The sequence below is a fragment of the Montipora foliosa genome, chromosome 6 (assembly GCF_036669935.1).
Source record: "Montipora foliosa isolate CH-2021 chromosome 6, ASM3666993v2, whole genome shotgun sequence".
Classification (NCBI taxonomy): Eukaryota; Metazoa; Cnidaria; class Anthozoa; order Scleractinia; family Acroporidae; genus Montipora; species Montipora foliosa.
The window spans coordinates 33,382,196-33,404,574 of NC_090874.1; the positions used below are offsets into that span (position 1 = coordinate 33,382,196).

General features: G+C 38.4%; 1 protein-coding gene across 1 annotated transcript; it reads right to left on the reverse strand.

The window, feature by feature from the left end:
• Window positions 1–14,286: 14,286 nt before the first annotated feature.
• LOC138005439 (uncharacterized) lies at window positions 14,287–22,115 on the reverse strand. Its single transcript, XM_068851667.1, has 7 exons — window positions 21,812–22,115; window positions 18,062–18,228; window positions 16,330–16,497; window positions 15,642–15,740; window positions 15,159–15,335; window positions 14,743–14,853; window positions 14,287–14,394 (listed from the first exon to the last, which is right to left on the reverse strand). The coding sequence occupies exons 1-7, from the start codon at window positions 22,113–22,115 to the stop codon at window positions 14,287–14,289; spliced, it is 1,134 nt and encodes a 377-aa protein (XP_068707768.1).
• Between the last annotated feature and the right edge of the window lie 264 nt (window positions 22,116–22,379).

Consider the following 22,379-nt stretch of genomic DNA (forward strand, 5'->3'; position numbering starts at 1 on the left):
ATTCTTTGTTGAGGGTTTTACTAAATTGGTTGTCCTCGTACTTGGACGATACTGCTTATATAACCAACTGAAAGGAAGCTGTATGTGTTTTTCAGCATCATATTTTCATTTAAAGGTATTTTCATAGTTTTTTTGTCCTTGTCCTGATTGCAAGGACATCTCCTGTCATACTATATTCTTAGAAAGGTGTTCATTTTTTCCCATACCAGAAAAAAAAAATCCTAGCTCTTTCTGTAATGGTGGGCTATGGCAAAAGATCGGATAATCCTCCGAACTGGCATGATTGGGTTAGAGTTGACGAGTTTTGGGACAAATTAATATTTGGTATGTGTTGAGCTTTACACTGATACACTGATATCCAGAGGTTAACTCAAAGATATGACAAATGTCCGAAGGGGAATTTTAATGCACTCCGGATACCGGCGGAAATTTCCTAAACAGACGATCATTACAAGCGTGTCTAACGAATTTCGTAAGAAGCGCAACCTTAACTTTGTCATATTGAGACTTGTTACTTTATAGGTTAATATTATTAAATTTTACTGAGAAAGGGAGAAATCGGATGGAAAGACAAGTTTCTAAGCGAAGATTTATTTCAGTTGTTACCCGAATCATGAACTCAAGTACAAGATTTATTTACTCGGGTTATTCAAGGCCGCTGGGCAAAGTAAGAGGCCTCGTGCATTGGGATTAGTCAATCCCAATATTAAAAGTGGCTTGCCTGTATTACTTCCAATTAAAATGTTGGTATGTTGATTACCGCATACATTCCGCAGGTAGGGCCATGAAAAGAGGAAGGAAGATACCAAAGTGTGACTAATGTAGATATTAAGACAAGCGATGTTGTTAATAAAAGCTATTTAATTGCGTAATAAAATGTTTCAGTCATAGCCCAATTCTGGTCTGCAAGCGGCATTTGCAACAACTTTTGACATTTATATCGAAACTATAGTATAAAGAAAGAAGACTGAAAATATGGTGGTTATCAGGTAATCGTAACTTTATTGGGTTCACTGAAAACTGCGACCGTGGAGAAAATCTGCTCGCCAACTCGAGTCGTACTTTTTGAGAAAGAAGTAGATATTTCATCCGTATAAGAACATTGAAGTTAATCATCGTCTTGTATGATGAGCTCTGAACTTGTTCCTAGCGTTGAGTCCTTTATAATTAGGATGATTTTAAATGTCACCCCATGGACAAGGTTACAAGAGCTTACGTGACGTGAAACGTAACTTGAGCTTGTTTGTTCATTCATTCTTTCATCATTTTCTTCTTTGACCACTGATTAAAGGAAGTCGACCTTTGAAAATATTTTGTCCTGTGTAAGGACTTGGTCGTTACTCCACACATGTGCCAGTTGTAGTTTGACCACATTCTTTCCACGTTTAACAACAATGAAGTAATTGCTTTTGACTGAGAACTTCGACGTCCATTGGGTGTTCTGCTTAAGACCATACTGAATATTTATAGCGAAATAACTTGTTGCAAGAATCTGAACAAGAACCATTGGTTGAGCTCATTTATTCCTATGAAAGGACTGATGATTAAGAGAAATGTATATTTGAAGTGCGGGTTATAAAAGAAAGATAGATGTGATCTCGGCTCTTAACCGGAAGAATTAAGCAATTTTAAGCTGATCCCAACTGAAAGGCTTCATATCTCAGTTGGAAGAGTCTTTTAGGTCTCTGTAGTGAGGAAATTGGTTAAGTTAAGTGTGATGAAGACCACTCTCCGCCTGACACCATGACTGCACCTCAATTGCACATAGAAAAAAATGTAAAATAAATGAATAAATAAATGAGTAGAGGGTAACAGGTTACAGATTCACAGCATTGCTATTAAGGCCATCTGGATTGTCCTTATAGGTTGCCTGTGCGGAATAACATGACACCACCCCGAATCACGCTTGCACCATTTACAGGGGCTTCCGCTCATTGATTGTCGTAAAAGCAGCAAATAAACTCAATTATTTTTTAAGTGTAGGACTGAAAGGTTTAACAAGGGCTTTTCAGCAAACAATGGGCGAGCGTTCATAGACCAATGCATTTATATAGTTTCTTTATCATTCCTTTTTCCTCTTCAGTAATCTCAGTTTTTTTTAAATGAAATACACTTTTAGAGAGTTTTGACAGTTTATATAAATTTCAACTATGCTAACACATGGTTATTCACCCTTGGGTGGGATACTGTGATTTCAAATGAACAAACAGTTTCATCATTAAATGAACGAAATGATATATGAAATGAATCATATACCGCTGAACTGAGGATATGCAATCAATATGAAGGTTTTATTCATTCATTCCTCGCGGGAAAATTAGAACACACAAATGATTCCCAACGTCGGTGGCTTCATAGCTCACGGTTGGTTAGAGGCCTTCATTTTCTTGAATCGTGAACTGTCCCCTCTTAACAAAACGAGAACAGATTGTTTCTCTTTTTTGTGCTTTCATACTTTTCGGAAAACAAAATGGTCATTTGTTGCTAAAAGGGGAACCAATTGTTCCAAATTCCGAATCCCGAGCGGAACAATTTAGTCCTTTATGCATGATTTGGGAACTATTGTTCCTTAAAATGTGTTCCTTTTGATAACACGAGAACGTGTTTTTATAAAGATACGGAAAAAATGGACCTTCGTTGTCAAAAAGGGAACCAATTGTTCCGAGCTCCGAATCACGAGCAGAACAAATTCATCCTAATAACGGCATTCATCCTTTGTCATTAGTTGTAGAGCATTTGTTCCTATTCTTGGGTTGCCAATAGGCAATAGGTTTCGTTTTACGACACGAGGAACGTTTGTTCTATATTGTGTGTTTTCTTGTAGCGCTTTGCTTTTACTGTTCATTTTCTGGTCTTTTCTGAGCTGTTGCTAAGGAACAATTATTGTTCTCTTTTTTTGCCTGCTTCTTTGCAGCTGCTATTTGATTTTCTGGTAGATTACGGAACCGGTAGATAGCGCTTCTAGCCTCAATAATATATATGTCATCATGTAAAGTGTACAGTGAAGGAGCACACAGTAAAGCGCGCAGTAATTATCCAAAACATTTTACGAATATCGATTTATGGGCGCGTTGCGTCAAATTCAAACATGCACCACAATTCTTTCGCTGGTTCCGATTGGTTAGTTCCGTTGTTATTATATCAGCCTTTGTTGAATGAGACAAACGAATGCGCTCTTCTAAATGCATTCATTTCTTCTCGCTGCGAAAAAGTGAGTAAACGAAACGACATTGAATGGTCTAATATCGATGGCGCATTGCCTAAGCCTAAAAGTCTTCACCCAGAAAAAACACTCAAATTTTGTATAAGCATTGTTTTCCCTTGGGACCATTGTAAGTCCCAAGAGAAACTGGAAACAATCCTTATGCAAAATTTGGGGGGAGAAACAAAGAATATTATGGTATTTTCCGATTCGGCAAATAATGAATTTAAAGCCTATTAAGAATTTACGATGATCGTGAATATAGAGGAGAGATGGTGTTGGTAACCTTCGTTTTAACGTACGATGGGATCTGGGAACGAGAATGAGCCGTCAATGGGCCACTTCGGAAAATACCATAATACTCTTTGTTTATTTCCTCAAATTTTGCAGTAGCATTGTTTTTGTTTTGTCTTGGCGAGCATTGTAAGTCCTAATAGAAACTGGAAACAATATTTATGGAAAATTTGGGGGACAAGCAAAGAATATAGAGGTTTTGCACGGCAGCCATGTTGCATGACAGGAACAATATATTCTCTTTCCTATGGGAACAAATGTTCTTTCTTATGCTAAACATTTTCATCTTTTCTGCCATGCAACATGGCTGCCGTGCAAAAACTCTATTGTTGTATTTTACGATTTTACGAAGTGACGAAGTTTGCATAAAAATAGAGTTCAAATCCCAGAGGATTAGTTTGGTACAGCATCATGGCCGCCATTCTTTTGTTTTAGAACACCAACATGGCCGCCGGGACGTCATGTGAAAACGCTCTATAGGCTTGTCCTGTTCCGGGTCTCCCTCTTACCCCACCCTTAAAATGGGTCTGGAACCCAGGCGGGAAAAGAGAGAGTCCTGTATTAGTTGCAGTCGCATGCTCGGAATGTCGCCATTTTTTCCCCCAAAACTAGGGGAAAAAAAAACATATTTGGAAAAAGATTAATTATTTGGGCATAGTTTATTCCGAGTGCGTTTACACTGGATACATAGGGATAATGTGAAAGGAAATTATAACGCCAAGTTTCCGGAGGCAATTGAAATGCCACTTAACCTTGGTGCCTAGGGCGGAACAAATACAAGCTATCCATGCAGTCGTTACCGATAATGATGGCTTTGTTAAACCTGCAACAGGATTTGCAAGTCTGTTTGCTTCATGGTTGTTGCCCTTATTATGTTTGCGATTTTCTTCCATCCGAGTCCGAGGTTAATTGCAAGTCAGTCATTCTTATTGTGAGTCCCAATCGTGGAAGATCAGATGGATGACATACGAAAGTATGGAATTTCGTGCCTGACACCCATCTGAACAGCTGCATGATGTTGGCGCAGAAAAATAACAAATTTTGATTTAATTGCTCTCCCGAGACTTCTTGAAACTTACAAATATACTGCAGGTCGTGGATGTGACTCGCTCAACGAAGACTAATAAATCTGATGCTGGAACTCTTGTTTATTGTTGATTACTTCTGTCGACCTAGTTATGTGTTAATTGCACTGATCCAGTGAACATATATTTGAGTTGCCCAGTAATTATTGAAACTGTGATTGTTTCAGGAGTTTAGACCTACCAATTTTATTCAAAATCGGGGACAAATTGTTTCGATACCCAATATAAAACAGTCAGGTTAAAAAATGTCGTAAATACTCTCGGTTTTATCAGGAATAATACACAAACACCGGTGACAAACAGAGTTTTTTTTTTTCGAGTAATTAGAGTAGAGTAATTTACTCAGACTATTAATTTTTCCTTAGGATAATTTTTCAAAGCACTCGTCGCATTAAATCTTTCTTTCCTTACAAGGACAGACTTAGGGCCGTGGCCAAATGGCTAAGATTTTATGTAGAGCTCCCTGTTGAGACTGCAATTATTTTTATATCAGAAAAACTAAAAGACGATTGCATGACAAAAAAACTGAGCATTATTCCAGATAAAGTTAGATAAAAAGTTAAACGAAATTGAATCACAACCTGGACTATTTGTTTCTTTACATACCAGTTTGTGTTGATAACGCAATTATGAAGCAATGATGTTGCTATTAAATTCATACATATATATGCACAGTCAAACATCGATTATTCGGACGTTAATTGTCACGATATATATTTTTTCTGGTCAAAATTTCTTCGTGAATATTAATTAATAAAGATGAAATAATGCTACTTAAAAGGGTGTATCACCTTGCTTTTATTGTTGCTACTTAAAAGCACTTTACTTCTGAAACTCATTTTTAATGGTAAAGTATTGCAGATAATATGAAATTCTGACTCCGAGCTGTTTTGTCGCTTAGTGAAATCCTATGCTATATTTACTAGTTCAGGCTTTGCATCGATTTATTGCGATCTTCTCTCAGTCGTTACATTTATTGGGCAAAAATTGTCCAACATCACTGCGATCGAGGTTTTTTCCCCCTTGATTGGTCACGACGAGGCATAATTTAGATGTTCTCTTTCCTGACACTGCAAATCACACAGTAATATTCATATACGATTTTTTGCTCGAGTTTCAAGGTTCCTTTTATTGACATATCCAGCCTAGCATCTAATGCAATATGCTTGGCTCATTTCGAGCATGCGCCTGCAAGTAATTCAGGACTCTCTCCAATCTCGTTCCCAGAGTCTTCGTTCCCCTTGACCAGCGGGTCGGGTTACGAGAGACTCTGGGATAATCCGTTTCGAATGACAAGATTCTTGTCATGAACACCATTGCGCAGGCGTAGGCGTAACGCCAAAATGGCGGAGAGAGCGGAAGATTTGTTTCACGATCTCATGCAATTTTCTTTAGCAAAATTAGGATATCCCAACCTAGAACTGAAAAAGGAACAATATGACTTTTTGGAGCGATATGCCTGGACAATATGTTACCAACGGTCTGTGTTGTCAAGTGTTGCCTGGGATTTTCGATTAGAATTTGTGTAACGTGGAAATGTAAAGCAGATTGTGTCGCTGCTGAATGCACTGATCCGGGATTAGTTTTTAAATGTTAAAAGACTGTCTTTGTTTTTTTTTTGTATCGTGGAAGATGAAAGAGAGCGAAACACCAGACTTTAACACAAGAATAAATTATTATTTACAAAAGAATAAATCATTCTTTTAATCATAAAACTATGTCTTCGTTGAAGGATCTTTCAAGTTAGATTCTTCGTCACCAGAGAAGGTTTAGGATTCTTTCCAAAAGAAGATGAGTTCTTTGGGTAAGAGTTTCCTTGCTGTTATAACGAAGTAGAGGTCTTGAGGGAAGTATCATTTTGCTGCTTTTCATTATTTTGTAAAAACAGAAAATGACTGTTTTCTACCAAAGAATGAGAATTCTTGAATAGAGATGAATACCTCTAATTGGATAAACATGTTGATTTTTAGAATATTATTCTTCCATGAAGATATAATGTGCTTTCCAAATTTAGGAAATATATATACAGTGTACATACATACACAAGGCAATACATACAAGCCATAATCACAAAAACAACTCTTTTAAATCAGTTTCACTTAAATAATTAATGTTGCAGAACAAATACAAATTTCTAAAATTTAAACGCCTAAAAACACCAATGATTTCAAAAAATCTATGCGGCATGAAAAAAGCAGCCAAACTATTTAGCGAATGAGATAAGTCCCTAGAAATGAAAACAGCTTGTAAGCACAAACTAACATGCAAAAGAAATTCTCTTGAGGGGATGGTGTAGATCTTAAAGTGAATGAAATTAAATAAATGAAAAGTGTTACATATCCATTTTCCTTACAAGAGATGAACATATATCTCGACAGTGTACCTGATTCACTCCCTGTGTCAGACATCAAGTTACTACAAATCAAGGAGGCTCAAGATGAAGACCCCATTTGTAAGGAGATTAAAGATTATTGCCTTGAGGGCTGGCCGAACAAGTTTAATCTTCATGACGCACTGAAACCGTATTGGTCAGACAGAGGAGAGCTAAGTGTAGTTCAAGGAGTACTGCTAAAATCATCAAGAATTGTTATCCCATCATCCCTGAGGTTAGAAGTCCTCGACAAGCTACACGAAGGACACCAAGGGATAACTAAATGCAGAGAGCGAGCTAAAAATTCTGTTTGGTGGCCAGGTTTAAGTCGTCAGATACAAGATTTGGTGGAGAACTGTAAAATATGTGCAAGGCACCGAGTTACCAGGCCAGAACCACTCATGCGAACACCCTTCCCTGAGCGTCCGTGGCAAATGACTGCAACTGATCTCTTTGAACTCGATCATATCACTTACTTGATAGCGGTTGATTATTTCTCTCGCTATGTAGAGGTAGCGGCAATGAATAAAACAACCAAATCGTCTGAAGTTATCAGAGCGCTCAAGGCGATTTTTGCACGACCCGGCATTCCAGAGGAAGTCAGGAGTGATAACGGTCCACAGTATGCATGAGCAGAATTTACCCAATTCACAAAGGACTGGGGATTTAAACATACAACAAGTAGTCCCCGCTTCCCACAGGCAAGGGCGAGGTTGAACGAGCAGCGAAGACTACCAAGTCTCTTCTGAAGAAAGAGAAAGACCCAACCAAGGGACTGTTAGCATACAGATCTACCCCACTTGCTTGTGGACACTCGCCAGCAGAGCTACTCATGGGACGGAAAATCAGAGCCACCGTTCCAACTTTTCATACAAATTTGGCCCCCAGGTGGCCTGACATCGACAAGTTGCGTCAAAAAGAAGCAGAGAGCAAGGACAAATTGAGGACCAACTTCAACCAGTGTTCCGCTAGAGCCACTGCAACCCTGCACCCAGGTGTACATTAATGACGGGAACACCGCAGGAACAGTTACGGGAACAGTTGCCAGTGCAGCAGAAACACCAAGATCCTACACGGTTGAGACAGGTAGAGGCACAGTGAGACGGAATCGATCACACATGACACCAGTTCCTGGAGACAAACCGGAGATGCCGAGTAGCAAGGAACCTGTGTCTGTAGACAAGCCACCAACTCCTGTGAAGTCCCTTCCCTCACCCTGTATATCATCAAGGCAAAAGAGACTGACCAAGCCTTCGCTTAGGTTAAAGGAGAGTTTAGGACTTGCATGATTCAGATATTGTTATATGTTCGTTTTAAATCTCAGACAAGATCTAGTCGTCGTTTCTTATTTTTGTTTGTTGTCTGAGATGAGAACCTTAAGTTGTTTGTGATCTTAAAAAAAGTTGTTTGTGACCTTGAAAAGGGGAGATGTTGTGTTAGCGTGAACTTTGGACTGTGTAGGCCGTGCGCAATAGGAACTGGGGAGAGAAGGAATAAAACGTGTCAGTTGTTGATTAACTTAGTTTCGTTCTGTGTCTTAAAGTTGGATAACGCTTCACCCCAAAAAAAGCAGAAAGAACTCTGTTTGTATGAACTTACTTCCAGAAGAACCTCATTGTCAACAATAATGAAAAGCTGTTGTTCATAATCGTCGGTCTCTGGGCAGAGCATATGAACATCCCCACTTAAAACTGTTTAATTCACATAATCGTTTAAGTAACGTCGTCAAATTCCTTTGAGAGAGCAGAGATATGCACACTGAAAGGTCAATGAAATTATGTATCAAATGAAGCAAAATAAAAACTGCAAAAGCTAAAAGGTCTTCATGAGATTAAGACTAGTCCAGATGAGCGGAGGTCAGTACTTATTTTGAACCATCAAATTTGACAGATTGGATGTAACAATATTACATACACATTGTATAATATCCTGAGAATGTTCATTTCCCATCTTATCCCCCAAATAATGTCATCCCTTCCTTACTGCCAAAGGCTTTCTGTAGGGTGGCGAGCACCATACAAGTTTTGAAATGGTACTATTCTCTTCAACTCTCTGACTAGCAATGCAAAAAAGCCTAAGACTGTTGATTTTAACACTCCAAACAGGAATGATACTTGTCTACAGGCTTGAACCTAAACATTTCTTTTGTTGGCATAAAAAAATAAATTACATTAGAAACTGTTGACTATTGTACATACCAACATGAAGAAGTCAGTCTGACTTCAAAATAGACAGTATAACTTACTGACAAACTTAACCGTCAACTGACAAAATTTAAATTGAGGGGATTTGTGGAATATGTTATCAAGTGACTAGAAATACTGCACATGCAGTCTGCAATGCTACCTTCTCCTTTTGTTTCACAAAATAGTTATAATTTATCGGAAATATATGCTGCTGTAAAGTTGCTCCCAACACAATGTAAAAGCATAAAGTCTGTGTCTAGATAATGAAACTAAATGACCAGGTAGTTCATTTATGGCAGCACTTAGCTCTGTTTTCTGTAGAGTAACAAGGGGTATCACTGATCCTCTTTAACCCATTGACCCCTGAGAGTGAGACTTGACAGATTTTACTCTGTCTAATGCTAGGGAGATTCTAGTTGTCAACTGTGGTCATCCTAGGGCGTTTGAGGTGTCAATGGGTTAAGCAGTCAAAAGCTTTGTCCCTTCAATTAAATGGGATGCTAACCGATCACAGAATTTGTTATAAAGTCTATCAAAAATTTGCCAGTATTAAGTTGTATGTGGGTACATACAGAGAGCCAACATGGATTAAAGTCAGGGAAAACTGAGAGATGATCAAGACCAACCTCGTTCCCAGGGTCTCTTTTTGTCCTCAACGACAAAGGAGGCAGAGAAGAGAGGTTGGATCAAGACCTGGCCTCAGTTGTTCAAAAAGTGGATAGCGCTACCCACCAGACCCCAGTTGTTCAAATGATGGATAGTGCTATCCGCCGGATAAATCACTATCCAGTGGATAAGTAATAGCGGAAGCAACTGCACTTTCCAGTGTATAGAACAACTGGGGCCAGATAAATCACTATCCAGCAGATAAACACTACCAAAACCAATTGAGTTATCCAGTAGATAGTGATTTATCCAGTGGATAGCACTATCCACCCTTCAAACAACTGGGGCCAGAACTCATACAGTCAACCAACCTTTGAAGTCTCAAACACTTGACCACTGTGGCTTCAATAAGCAAATAATAATCGCCACTGTAATTAATACTGTGGGCTGAGCAATTACGGAAAAAAACACCTTATGTAGTAGTATGTTAAGGTACATGTACTTCAGAAAGAAGTACTTAACTACTCAAGAGAATGGTGTCATTTTTGTACCTGCTTTTTAAGTGCTACAAGTAATAGGTTCCAGAGAATGGTCAAGCTTTATATTAGACCTTTCTTTTTATTTCATCATAAACGTTAAGCTAAGTATTTGCATAACAAAATCAACAACTGAAGTTTCCATTTTTTTCTAAGTACCTAAAATGTAAGACAAGTTCCATTGGATGTGAGTTGTACATCTGACATTTCATTGATTTGATTCTCTGTATCTGATGTGGCCTCTTCTTCCAATGGAGGTTGAGAACAGTACAGTGTAATGAACCCAAATGAAATGCGAGTAAAAATTTCAACCTACCGAAAGGATTGCTTTGCATGCCAGAGAGACTGGCCTTCCACGATATTTTCAAAGCGTTCAACAGCACTGTCACAAGCCAAACGAGTTCTCTTTGCATCAGTAACTCTTTATCAACCCAAAAAGTCATCTGCTAAAGGTTCTCGCACCTTTCCCGGACACTCACATGTACGTAAGTAACTATACGAGAAGATCTTATGGATTCATATAACAATATACAGCAATTTGAAGACTCGGTATGACTACATTTTAAAGACATAATTACTCAGTGAGAGACGATTCCATTCCTTTAGATTTAATAGGTTCTCACTCTTTGCTTTGGCTCCAAAATAATCAAGGAACCAATCCATCATTAACAAACATGCGGTGCTCTTTGAAACCCCTCGCGTCTCCTGGCATGCAGTCGCCTCGTGACCGAAATCGATTGCTCATGCTCAGACTTTCAACCAATCAAAAACTTTATCCAAACGGATTATCCCAGAGTCTCTCGTAACCCGATCCGCTAGTCAAGGGGAACGAAGACTCTGGGAAGAAGATTGTGATCAGATCAATTGCAATTATGTCCGCACATCATGTAGCCTCCCACGCAGGCGCACGCAGAAGGGATTCGTCACGCTTTTCTCCCCCACAGCGTCTGGTGAAACGAGCTGGAATTTACGTAGACCAATCACAACGGACTTACAGATTCTGGAAGTGCATTTTAGACCCTGAAAAAAACTGCAAGAAGATGGGTATCGTGTGTTGGGCATTTAAAATCGTTGCGTTAAATTCTTATCAAAGAGAAACTGCAGCGTATAAATTTCATGCTTTGGCTTTGATGTTTGTGGCTCTTCACAGAATGAGTACCGTAGAATTTGTATGGTTAAAACATCCCGTACGATTCAAATTTGCTTGTGGCGATCGCTTGGGATTGATATCATATTTACATTTCTTTCCGCGCTATTTCAGTAGAGTCGTTTCGTTTGAATATGACTATTTCTTTTAGTTCTGCCATTGAACTTTATTTTTCAAATCGAAGAAACACTGATTACGAACGATCGGTTCGCAACGCAAAGACATTAACTCTCTTCTTAGAGACGATCATCACCAAAAGCAGCCTGAAATTTTCAAGCTTAAACGTAACGGATTGTTTTAAGCTTTCCTTTCGGTGCTGTCCTAGTTGCGTTCATTGTGTAAGGCAAGGGTTCTCGTGCAGTTCTAATACACTCTCATTACTAAATATTTGTTTTCGTATTTATATATTTCCACGGCGCTTTCAATTTTACTTGTAGATAAAACGACACCATACCCTTGTAAGCAGTCACATTTTGACTCGCGATAGTGCAAATGCATAACCCACCGAGAAAACAAAATTAAATTAATGTTAACTTAGATTCCCTTACATTTTTTTTATTCTTTTTTTCAAGAGAACGTTTTAACGAGTTACGACTCGTAAGCCCCTCGTTGAAACTATCTCATATTATGTTATGTAATGCGAGAACTTGATCTACTTTTCAATTATTATTAGTTGGAAACTGATAGAAAACCATTTTGAGGATTTTGAAGGACGTCAAGGGCTTGAACGTTATATGCAACTTAGGCAGTTGCAAGTAAGCCTGCGCATCTAACTGCTACGATCTTTCGAACTTTCATTTCATGTTCATTTCAAAATTCAGATTTCTGAATTTTTTGAACGTCAGACGTCAACGTCATCAACGTCAAACGACGTTCACTAATACTTAATGGAGACGTTTCAACCGAAAATATTCGGTCATCCTCAATTTGAATTTGACAAATTATGTAATTATGTGAAATTGCATATATTTTTAATTTATGAACGTGTTAAATGCCTCTTTAATCGAGAACCCGACAGAATAGCTTTCCAGGGAAACTGAAAATATCCGATAGTTTTAGGTGCCCCTTTTAATACCATTGAAAGGTACTTTAGTGCCATAGCAAGTGAGCTGAGATATTCGTTTGATAGCATCAAGTATTAATTAATTAATTTGTGTGGACGTACCCATATCGTCTTTGATTTTACCTGAGAAAGAAGACTTTTTATATTTAGCTTACAAGTCGTCCAAAGTATGAGTTTGTGTTTTTATATCTTGTAGATTTCGTTACTGGCGAGGAGTGATTCTTGATGAAGGTTAAGTGGTTTGTTTGAGTATAGCGATTAATGGGGCATCAAACTTCTCTTATGGATATCATCCATTGATTTTAGACGACCTCCAAAAGGTGTTATTGTCCAAATTATGTACGAAAATATCACGTTTTAGAGATATAGGTATTCTAGAATGGTCAATTCTTGGTCCCAACACAATTTTGAGCTTCCTACAGAACTATGTAATATCAAAAAGGACCATTAAATTTATGCTGAATCGGTAGTGTTGTAGCATTTTTTCCCTTTATTATCTCTCCGTTTCCACTTTGAACCGAGGTGATCATTCAATCTTCAAACCCTGTAAGCCTGACTGAATATGGGTGGGGGTGGGAGGAAGGGGCGGTCAATCTGTGTCAACGAAGGTACTAACCAGATTGAGTATTTTGAGTTGTTTGCTTAGGGTTAGGGTTAGGCTCGCACCCCAGAATCCTCCTGCGCCCTTGGTTGGCATTGTGTTGAACCTTCTTTTTTACCCACCGCTATACAATTTATACAATTCTCAAAACACAACTCGGGAAAAATTATGGTCGGGGCGCCAAATCATCTACTACACCTTTCATTATAAAAAAACAAAAGTCATTTTTATATCTATTGGCAAAAGTAGAAATCGGCTATTTGCAAGTAAGCTTGAACTTAAAACCCATTTTAATAGAGATTACCTCATGGAAAGCGCGCGCGTGCGCGATTTTCACACGAGTTGGTGAAGTATCTGAAATCGAACGAGTGAGCGCAACTCACTCGTCTCGCCTCTCTGATTTCATTGGTCGAAGTAAAATCCGAAAAGCTTTTTCACACGGCAAAATGTGATGCGAAAATCTCAGTATATATGAAATAAAGAATGGTTACAACAAATAACGAGGCAGACATAGAGAACTACAAATAAATAAATAAATAAATGGGCGTGATTGGTTAAGGTCTCACTTTGATGAGACAGTAAGGGTCAAAAATCAAGAAACAGGCGTACATCCGAAAGATTTCCCAACGTTTTATTGTTAATTTAACAACAACACGTTTACATGGTTTCGTATAAGTATTTAACATCTGACACAGACTACTGCATATACTGATTCGAATCAGTAACATTTGATATGAACATTGCATATCTGCCCATTACTAAAGGGAGCTTAACACTTCTTAAAACGAAATACTAAAAAGAACAATGACAATAATAAAATTATGCTCATAAACTTGAGGAAGCTCATAAAATAGAATTTCTCGTTACGTAATGTTTTAGTTCAAATAAATATTACTAATAAATAATCCATCTTCGATCGACTTTCAAGTTGACCGTTCGTGCCTCGTCAAAGAAGAGAAACACAGTGAGCCACTTGCTCGTTGACAGATTGAAATGTGTAGGGAATGAGACAGTTGCGAAAAATCTTCACTGCATCGTTGGTGATAACAAGACTGTGCAGAGATAGAATTATGCTCATAAACTTGAGGAGGCTCATAAAATAGAATTTCTCGTTGCGTAATGTTTTAGTTCAAATAAATATTACTAATAAATAATCCATCTTCGATCGACTTTCAAGTTGACAGTTCGTGCCTCGTCAAAGAAGAGAAACACAGTGAGCCACTTGTTCGTTGACAGATTGAAATGTGTAGAGAATGAGATAGTTGCGAAAAATCTTAACTGCATCGTTGGTGATAACAAGACTCTGCAGAGAGAAGAAACGCAGTTTATTAAATTCATTGTAACATTTCGAACATGTCTCAGTTATTTCTCTCTATTGCCACCCATCTCAAACCAAAAGAATAAAAATCTCCCCAGGGAACCTCCAATTTCCTTCTTTAGCTCAATAAGCAAACGACCACTAAATTATCCTTTTGTTTGCCAATGAAAACGATTTTTGGATTGTGTCGATGACGGACTTGAATGCTATTGAAGAAGTGTTTTCTCGGTAAAAGAGACACCTCTATTATGTATTTTTAAAATCTGTTCTTAAGGATTTTTCTCCTCTCAACTTTGCCAAATATGCAGAACCATGTACAGTAAAAAAACCTACCGCTAAATTATTGTCGACAAGAGCTTGAAGATATTCACGGCAGAATTTATCCAGGTCAGCTTCAGACATTCCAGTCTGCACAGTAGGGACAGCAAAATGTCTCTTCCTCATCTGAAAAGTTAAATTATGCAATAATTAATTAAACATGCCGCAATATTCCATTTAAGATCACCTCCAAAGATCTTTGGAAATGTTATTTGGTCTTGTGCGCTGTATTCTTTCGTTTTTCGTCAAGTTATTGGACGACCTGTTTTAAATAATAAATCCCAGGACAACTTGATTTTGTTTCAATAAATCCGCACGGTTTTACTAATAACGGTGACGGGCTTGAAATAACTGTTTGAATTTGATGAATGCCAACTTTGATATGAAAGAACTTTTTCATTAACAACCGACTCTTAAATATTGTGTCTTACCATACGCTGCAGGGTAAACGTTGAACCATTGATATAGTAACTTGTGTCTTTCAGAACCTGAGTCAGCAGCGCGTGTTGAGATCCGGTTTGGTTTTGCTCATAAGAAAATGTCATGTACAGCGGACTTTTAAATTCAAATAGCTTCTTGTACGCAATAGCTAGGTTGTCTTCCAGTTTCTGTTGATAAAAAAAAATCGAAAAATTCAATCAAGCACTGGCCATAAATCGCTTTCAATTTGCTAACTAAAAATTGAGGTAAGCATGACGATCTTTTTCTGTACCTCGAAGGTTCGATGTGTCAAATTCAACGAGGGCGTAACCCATTCCAATTGAGGTGGCCCATCGACAAGAGTCGAAAACTCGCGCAAGGTTTTTTTTAAATAGGGAAATGCTTTCTCAATGGGGAATTCCCGTGCGGTGAATTAGTGCTTTATGAAACGGCATTTCTAGGAGTCTCAGAAAAACACATTCATCGATACATACTTGATTCGAGGAGCAGCTTTGCATATTCAAGTTTGGCAACATCACAATCGCAACCTGGATGAAACTGCTTGAGGTTATCAAAGGGTACATGGTTTTCATCTGCAAAGCATGGTTTAAAACACCGTTGATTAACCACTCATTAAAAAATACTTATAATAACTGTCCACCATTCCTGTGCGATCACAATGGCTACGTTTTGTCTGTCTTCAATAGCGGCAATACAGACGCACATAAACCTGACCCCAATGGCGAAGGTTTCGCAGAATTTTCTTTTTTTAAGTGCTACTTGGCTATTGTGGCTACAATGAAACTTTTCATTTACTACCAGATATGATTCTTGAATAAGGAAATTCTCCCGTGACTATTCTTCAGTAGAGAATTGAGAGTAATCGGGTCAAAAACGAGTCTCGCGAATCGAGATGAACTCAGTAAAATTCACTCAAGCTGATTACTTTGAAAAACTTGAAAAAAATCAATTCCGGCGATAAGGGCTTTTTTCAAATTTCGGATCTCTTTGGTATTACCGACTATTTTTTCAGGAAATTTACTGAGTAATCTATATTAAGCTACTAACTCAGTGACTGGCGTTACATAATTTCGCCGCGTCTTGTTATTATTGGAGGAAGACAAATTGCTGTCTAATTTTTGTTGATGATTAATTTTATCTTTGACTAAGATAAATTCACACCTGTTGGGTGGCATTGCTGACTTTTTGGGGAATCACATGATATATGAGAACTTCAAGCGTACTCTTTGGTCCTCCAACTGAGGCACCAAGAGCCGTTAAACTCGTTGCTGTAAGGAATATGACAGCGATCAACACCTTGCAATTGTCTGCTGCCATTTTGACTTTTGTCTGAAGAGGGAAAAGAAAGGAAATCAGCATTTTTAACTATCTCGTTTACACATAACAACAACAACAACAACAATAATAATAATAATAATAATAATAGTAATAATCTGCGTGATGATGAAGATAATGATAATGCCAATGAAAATCATTCTCATCCTCATTGTATTACTGTCTTATGATAAGAATTTTCATGAACTGTTCGAGTTTGGTACAGTAAAATATTCTCAGGATCATTGGTATTTTTCCCATTTACTGTATTATCTTTTTTTACATTGGGTATATAAATAATTGCTACTTACCTCTAACTTCTTAAATGTCTTGTCTCTGTATTGCTATCCTTGTAACTCTTTGTTGAGGGTTTTACTAAATTGGTTGTCCTCGTACTTGGACGATACTTCTTATATAACCAACTTAAAGGAAGCTGTATTTGTTTTTCAGCATCATACTTTCATTTAAAGGTATTTTCATGGTTTTTTTGTCCTCGTCCTGGTTGCAAGGACATCTCCTGTCATACTATATTCTTAGAAAGCTGTTCATTTTTTCCCATACCACTTAAATTCCTAGCTCTTTCTATACTGGTGGGCTATGTGGCAAAAGATCGGGTTATCCTCCGAACTGGCATGATTGGGTTAGAGTTGACAAGTTTTGGGACAAGTTAATATTTGGTATGTGTTGAGCTTTACATTGATACACTGATATCCAGACGTTAACTCAAAGATATGACAAAGGTCCGAAGGGGAATTTTAATGCACTCCGGATACCGGCGGAAATTTCCTAAACAGACGATCGTCACAAGATTGTCTAACGAGTTTCGTAAGAAGCGCAACCTTAACTTTGTCATATTGAGACTTTATACTTTATAGGTTAATATTATTAAATTTTACTGAGAAAGGGAGAAATCGGATGGAAAGACAAGTTTCTAAGCGAAGATTTATTTCAGTTGTTACCCGAATCATGAACTCAAGTACCAGATTTATTTACTTGGGCTATTCAAGGCCGCTGCGCAAAGTAAGAGGCTTCGTGCATTGGGATTAGTCAATCCCAATATTAAAAGTGGCTTGCCTGTGTTACTTCCAATTGAAATGTTGGTATGTTGATTACCGCATACATTCCGCGGGTAGGGCCATAGAAAGAGGAAGGAAGATACCAAAGTGTGACTCATGTAGTGATTAAGACAAGCGATGTTGTTAATAAAAGCTATTTAATTGCGTAATAAAGTGTTTCAGTCATAGCCCAATTCTGGTCTGCAGGCGGCATTTGCAACAATTTTTGACATTTATGTCGAAACGATAGTATAAAGAAAGAAGACTGAAAATATGGTGGTTATCAGGTAATCGTAACTTTATTGGGTTCACTGAAAACTGCGACCGTGGAGAAACTCGCCAACCCGAGTCGTACTTTTTGAGAAAGAAGTAGATATTTCATCCGTATAACAACATTGAAGTTAATCATCGTCTTGTATGATGAGCTCTGAACTTGTTTCTAGCGTTGAGTCCTTTATAATTAGGATGATTTTAAATGTCACCCCCATGGACAAGGTTACACGAATCGACTGGAGGAAGCTTACGTGACGTGAAACGTAACTTGAGCTTGTTTGTTCATTCATTCTTTCATCATTTTCTTCTTTGACCACTGATTGAAGGAAGTCGACCTTTGAAAATATTTTGTCCTGTGCAAGGACTCGGTCGTTACTCCACACATGTGCCAGTTGTAGTTTGACCACATTATTTCCCCCTTTAACAACAATGAAGTAATTGAAATTGCTTTCGACTGAGAACTTCGACGTCCATTGGGTGTTCTGCTCAGTTAAGACCATACTGAATATTTATAGCGAAATAACTTGTTGCAAGAATCTGAACAAGAACCATTGGTTGAGCTCATTTATTCCTATGAAAGGACTGATGATTAAGAGAAATGTATATTTGAAGTGCGGGTTATAAAAGAAAGATAGATGTGATCTCGGCTCTTAACCGGAAGAATTAAGCAATTTTAAGCTGATCCCAACTGAAAGGCTTCATATCTCAGTTGGAAGAGTCTTTTAGGTCTCTGTAGTGAGGAAATTGGTTAAGTTAAGTGTGATGAAGACCACTCTCCGCCTGACACAGTGACTGCACCTCAATTGCACATACGAGACATGGTAGAAAAAAATGTAAAATAAATGAATAAATCATTGAGTAGAGGGTAACAGGTTAGACAGATTAAAAGCATTGGTATTAAGGCCATCTGGATTGTCCTTATAGGTTGCCTGTGTGGAATAACATGACACCACCCCGAATCACGCTTGCACCATTTACAGGGGCTTCCGCTCATTGATTGTCGTAAAGCAGCAAATAATCTCAATTATTTTTAAGTGTAGGACTAAAAGGTTTAAGAAGGGCTTTTTAGCCAACAATGGGCAAGCGTTCATAGACCAATGCATTTTTTAGTTTCCTTTTTATTCCTTTTTCCTCTTCAGTAATCTCAGTTTTTTTAAAATGAAATACACCTTTAAGAGAGCTTTTGACAGTTATATAAATTTCAACTATGCTAACACATGGTTATTCACCCTTGGGTGGGACAATGTGATCTCAAATGAACAAACAGTTTCATCATTAAATGAACGAAATGATATATGAAATGAATCATATACTGAACTGAGGATATGCAATCAACTGCAGGTTTTATTCATTCATTCGTCAAGGGAAAATTAGAACCCACAAATGACTCCCAACGTCGGTGGCTTCATAGATCAGTTGGTTAGAGCGTCGCACCGGTATCGCAAGGTCGCGGGTTCAAGCCCCTTTGAAGTCCTTGCTGTTCCGAGTAAACAAGATTTCTGTAAAGGCAGCATACAATATATACTCCGTTCAAGTCCTGCCGTTTCTTCCTCTTCTTCTATAACATTTCTCAAATTTCAAATTTGTTTTCTCATTTTCCAATGGAGTGTTAAATTTCGTCTAGCAAACTTTCGGCATTCGATTTTGTTCTACAAAGCTATCTTTTAGTCGCTTTTTGGCTTCTTTCTTTTAAATTAACGATGTTTTTGAGCACATTTTGTTTTTCAGAGGCCTTCATTTTCTTGATTCGTGAACTGTCCCCGCCTCAAAAAACGAGAACAGATTGTTTCTCTTTTTGTGCTTTCATACTACTCGGAAAACAAAATGGTCATTTGTTGCTAAAAGGGGAACCAATTATTCCAAATTCCGAGTCCTTTATGCATGATTTGGGAACTATTGTTCCTAAACATGTCTTCCTTTTGATAACATGAGAACGTGTTTTTATAAAGATACGGAAAAAATGGACCTTCGTTGTTAAAAAGGGAACCAATTGTTCCGAGCTCCGAATCACGAGCGGAACAAATTCGTCCTAATAACGCGTTCATCCTTTGTCATTAGTTGTAGAGCATTTGTTCCTATTCTTGGGTTGCCAATAGGCTTTATCGTTTCGTTTTACGACACGAGGAACGTTTGTTCTATATTGTGTGTTTTCTTGTAGCGCTTTGCTTTTATTGCTCATTTTCTGGTCTTTTTTGAGCTGTTGCTAAGGAACAATTATTGTTTCTGGTAGATTAAGGAACCGTTAGATAGCGCTTCTAACCTCAGTAATATATATGTCATAGTAAAGTGTGCAGTGAAGGAGCACATAGTAAAGCGCGCAGTAATTATCCAAAACATTTAACGAATATCGATTTATGGGCGCGTTGCGTCAAATTCAAACATGCACTACACATCTTTCGCTGGTTCCGATTGGTTAGTTCCGTTGTTATTATATCAGCCTTTGTTGAATGAGACAAACGAATGCGCTCTTCTAAATGCATTCATTTCTTGTCGCTGCGAAAAATTGACTGAACGAAACGACATTGAATGGTCTAATATCGATGGCGCATTGCCTAAACCAAAGCGTCTTCACCCAGAAAAAAACACTCAAATTTTGTATAAGCATTGTTTTCTCTTGGGACTATTGTAAGTCCCAAGAGAAACTGGAAACAATCCTTATGCAAAATTTGGGGGGAGAAACAAAGATTATTATAGTATTTTCCGATTCAGCCAATAGTGAATTTAAAGCATATTAAGAGAGGAGAGATGGTGTTGGTAAATCCTTCGTTTTATCGTACGATGGGATCTGGGAACGAGAATGAGCCGTCAATAGGCCACTTCAGAAAATACCATAATACTCTTTGTTTGTCCCCTCAAATTTTGCATAAGAATTGTTTTTGTTTTCTCTTGGCAAGCATTGTAAGGCCTAATAGAAACTGGAAACAATGTTTATGGAAAATTTGGGGGACAAGCAAAGAGTGTAGAGGTTTTGCACAACAGCCATGTTGCATGGCAGGAACAATATATTTTCTTTCCTATGAGAATAAATGTCCTTTCTTATGCAAAACATTTTCATTTTCTCTGCCATGCAACATGGCTGCCGTGCAAAAACTCTATTGTTGTATTTCACGATTTTACGAAGTGCCCTATGGAGCGTTTTCACTCACGTGACAAGCAGCCATATTGGATTACTGAAACAAAGAAGGTATTTGCATAATAATAGAGTTCAAATCCGAGAGGATTAGTTTGGTACAGCATCATGGCCGCCATTCTTTTGTTTTAGAACACCAACATGGCCGCCGTGACGTCATATGAAAACGCTCTATAGGCTAGTCCTGTTCCGGGACTCTCTCTTACCCCACCCTGAAAATGGGCCTGGAAACCAGGCGGGAAAAGAGAGAGTCCTTTATTACTTGCAGTCGCATGCTCGGAATGACGCCATTTTTTCCCCCAAAGCTAGAGGAAAAAAGCATATTTGGAAAAAGATTCCTTATTTGGGCATAGTTTATTCGGAGTGCGTTTACACTGGATACATAGGGATAATGTGAAAGGAAATTATAACGCCAAGTTTCCGGAGGCAATTGAAATGGCACTTAACCTTGGTGCCTAAGGCGGAACAACTGCAATCTATTCATGCAGTCGTTACCGATAATAATGGCTTTGTTAAACCTGCAACAGGATTTGGCAAGTCTGTTTACTACATGGTTGTCTTCGATCCGAGTCCGAGGTTAATTGTAAGTCAGTCCTTCTTATCGTGAGTCCCATTCGTGGAAGATCACATGGAGGACATACGAAAGCATGGAATTTCGTGCCTGAAAGCCATCTGAACAGCTGCATGAAAAATATCAAATTTTGATTTAATTGCTCTCCCGCGACTCCTTGAAACTTACAAATATACTGCAGATCGTGGATGTGAATCGCTCAACGAAGACTAATAAATCTCCTGCTGGAACTCTTGTTTATTGTTCATTATTTATTGTTCATTACTTCTGTCGACCTTACTTACTTACTTACTTACTTACTTATCCTCTTCTTCCTTGGTGGGAAATAAGGCTGCTCCGCCTCGGCTGTCCTACGCCACGTTGTTTTGGGCCTTCCGGGCTTACGCTTACCAACAGGGGTCCACTGTAACGCTATTTTGAGGATCCATTCCTGTTCCATCCTTAGAACGTGACCAAGCCATCTAAGTCGGCGGTGTTTGACCTCTAGCAAGATGTTTTTGGAACCGGTTTTCTGGTAGAGGACTTCGTTTGACACCTTTTGGGGCCAGAAGATGCGGCATATCTTCCGAAGACATCCATTATGGAAGGCACCTATCTTGTCCATGTCCGATTTCACAACACGCCAGCACTCCGACCCATAGAGTAGGACAGATTTAACATTGCTGTTGCATAGTCTCAGCTTGGTCTTAAGGTTGCAGTTCTTGGATTTCCAAATGGGTTGGAGTCATGCAAAGGCCCCTCGCGCCTTGCCTAGCCTCGACTGAATATCCTTCATTGCTCCATTATCCTTGCTGATTAAACTGCCCAGATAAGTGAAGTCCTTCACAGGATCCAGCACTTTGTTTTTGACAGTTTATTGTTCATTACT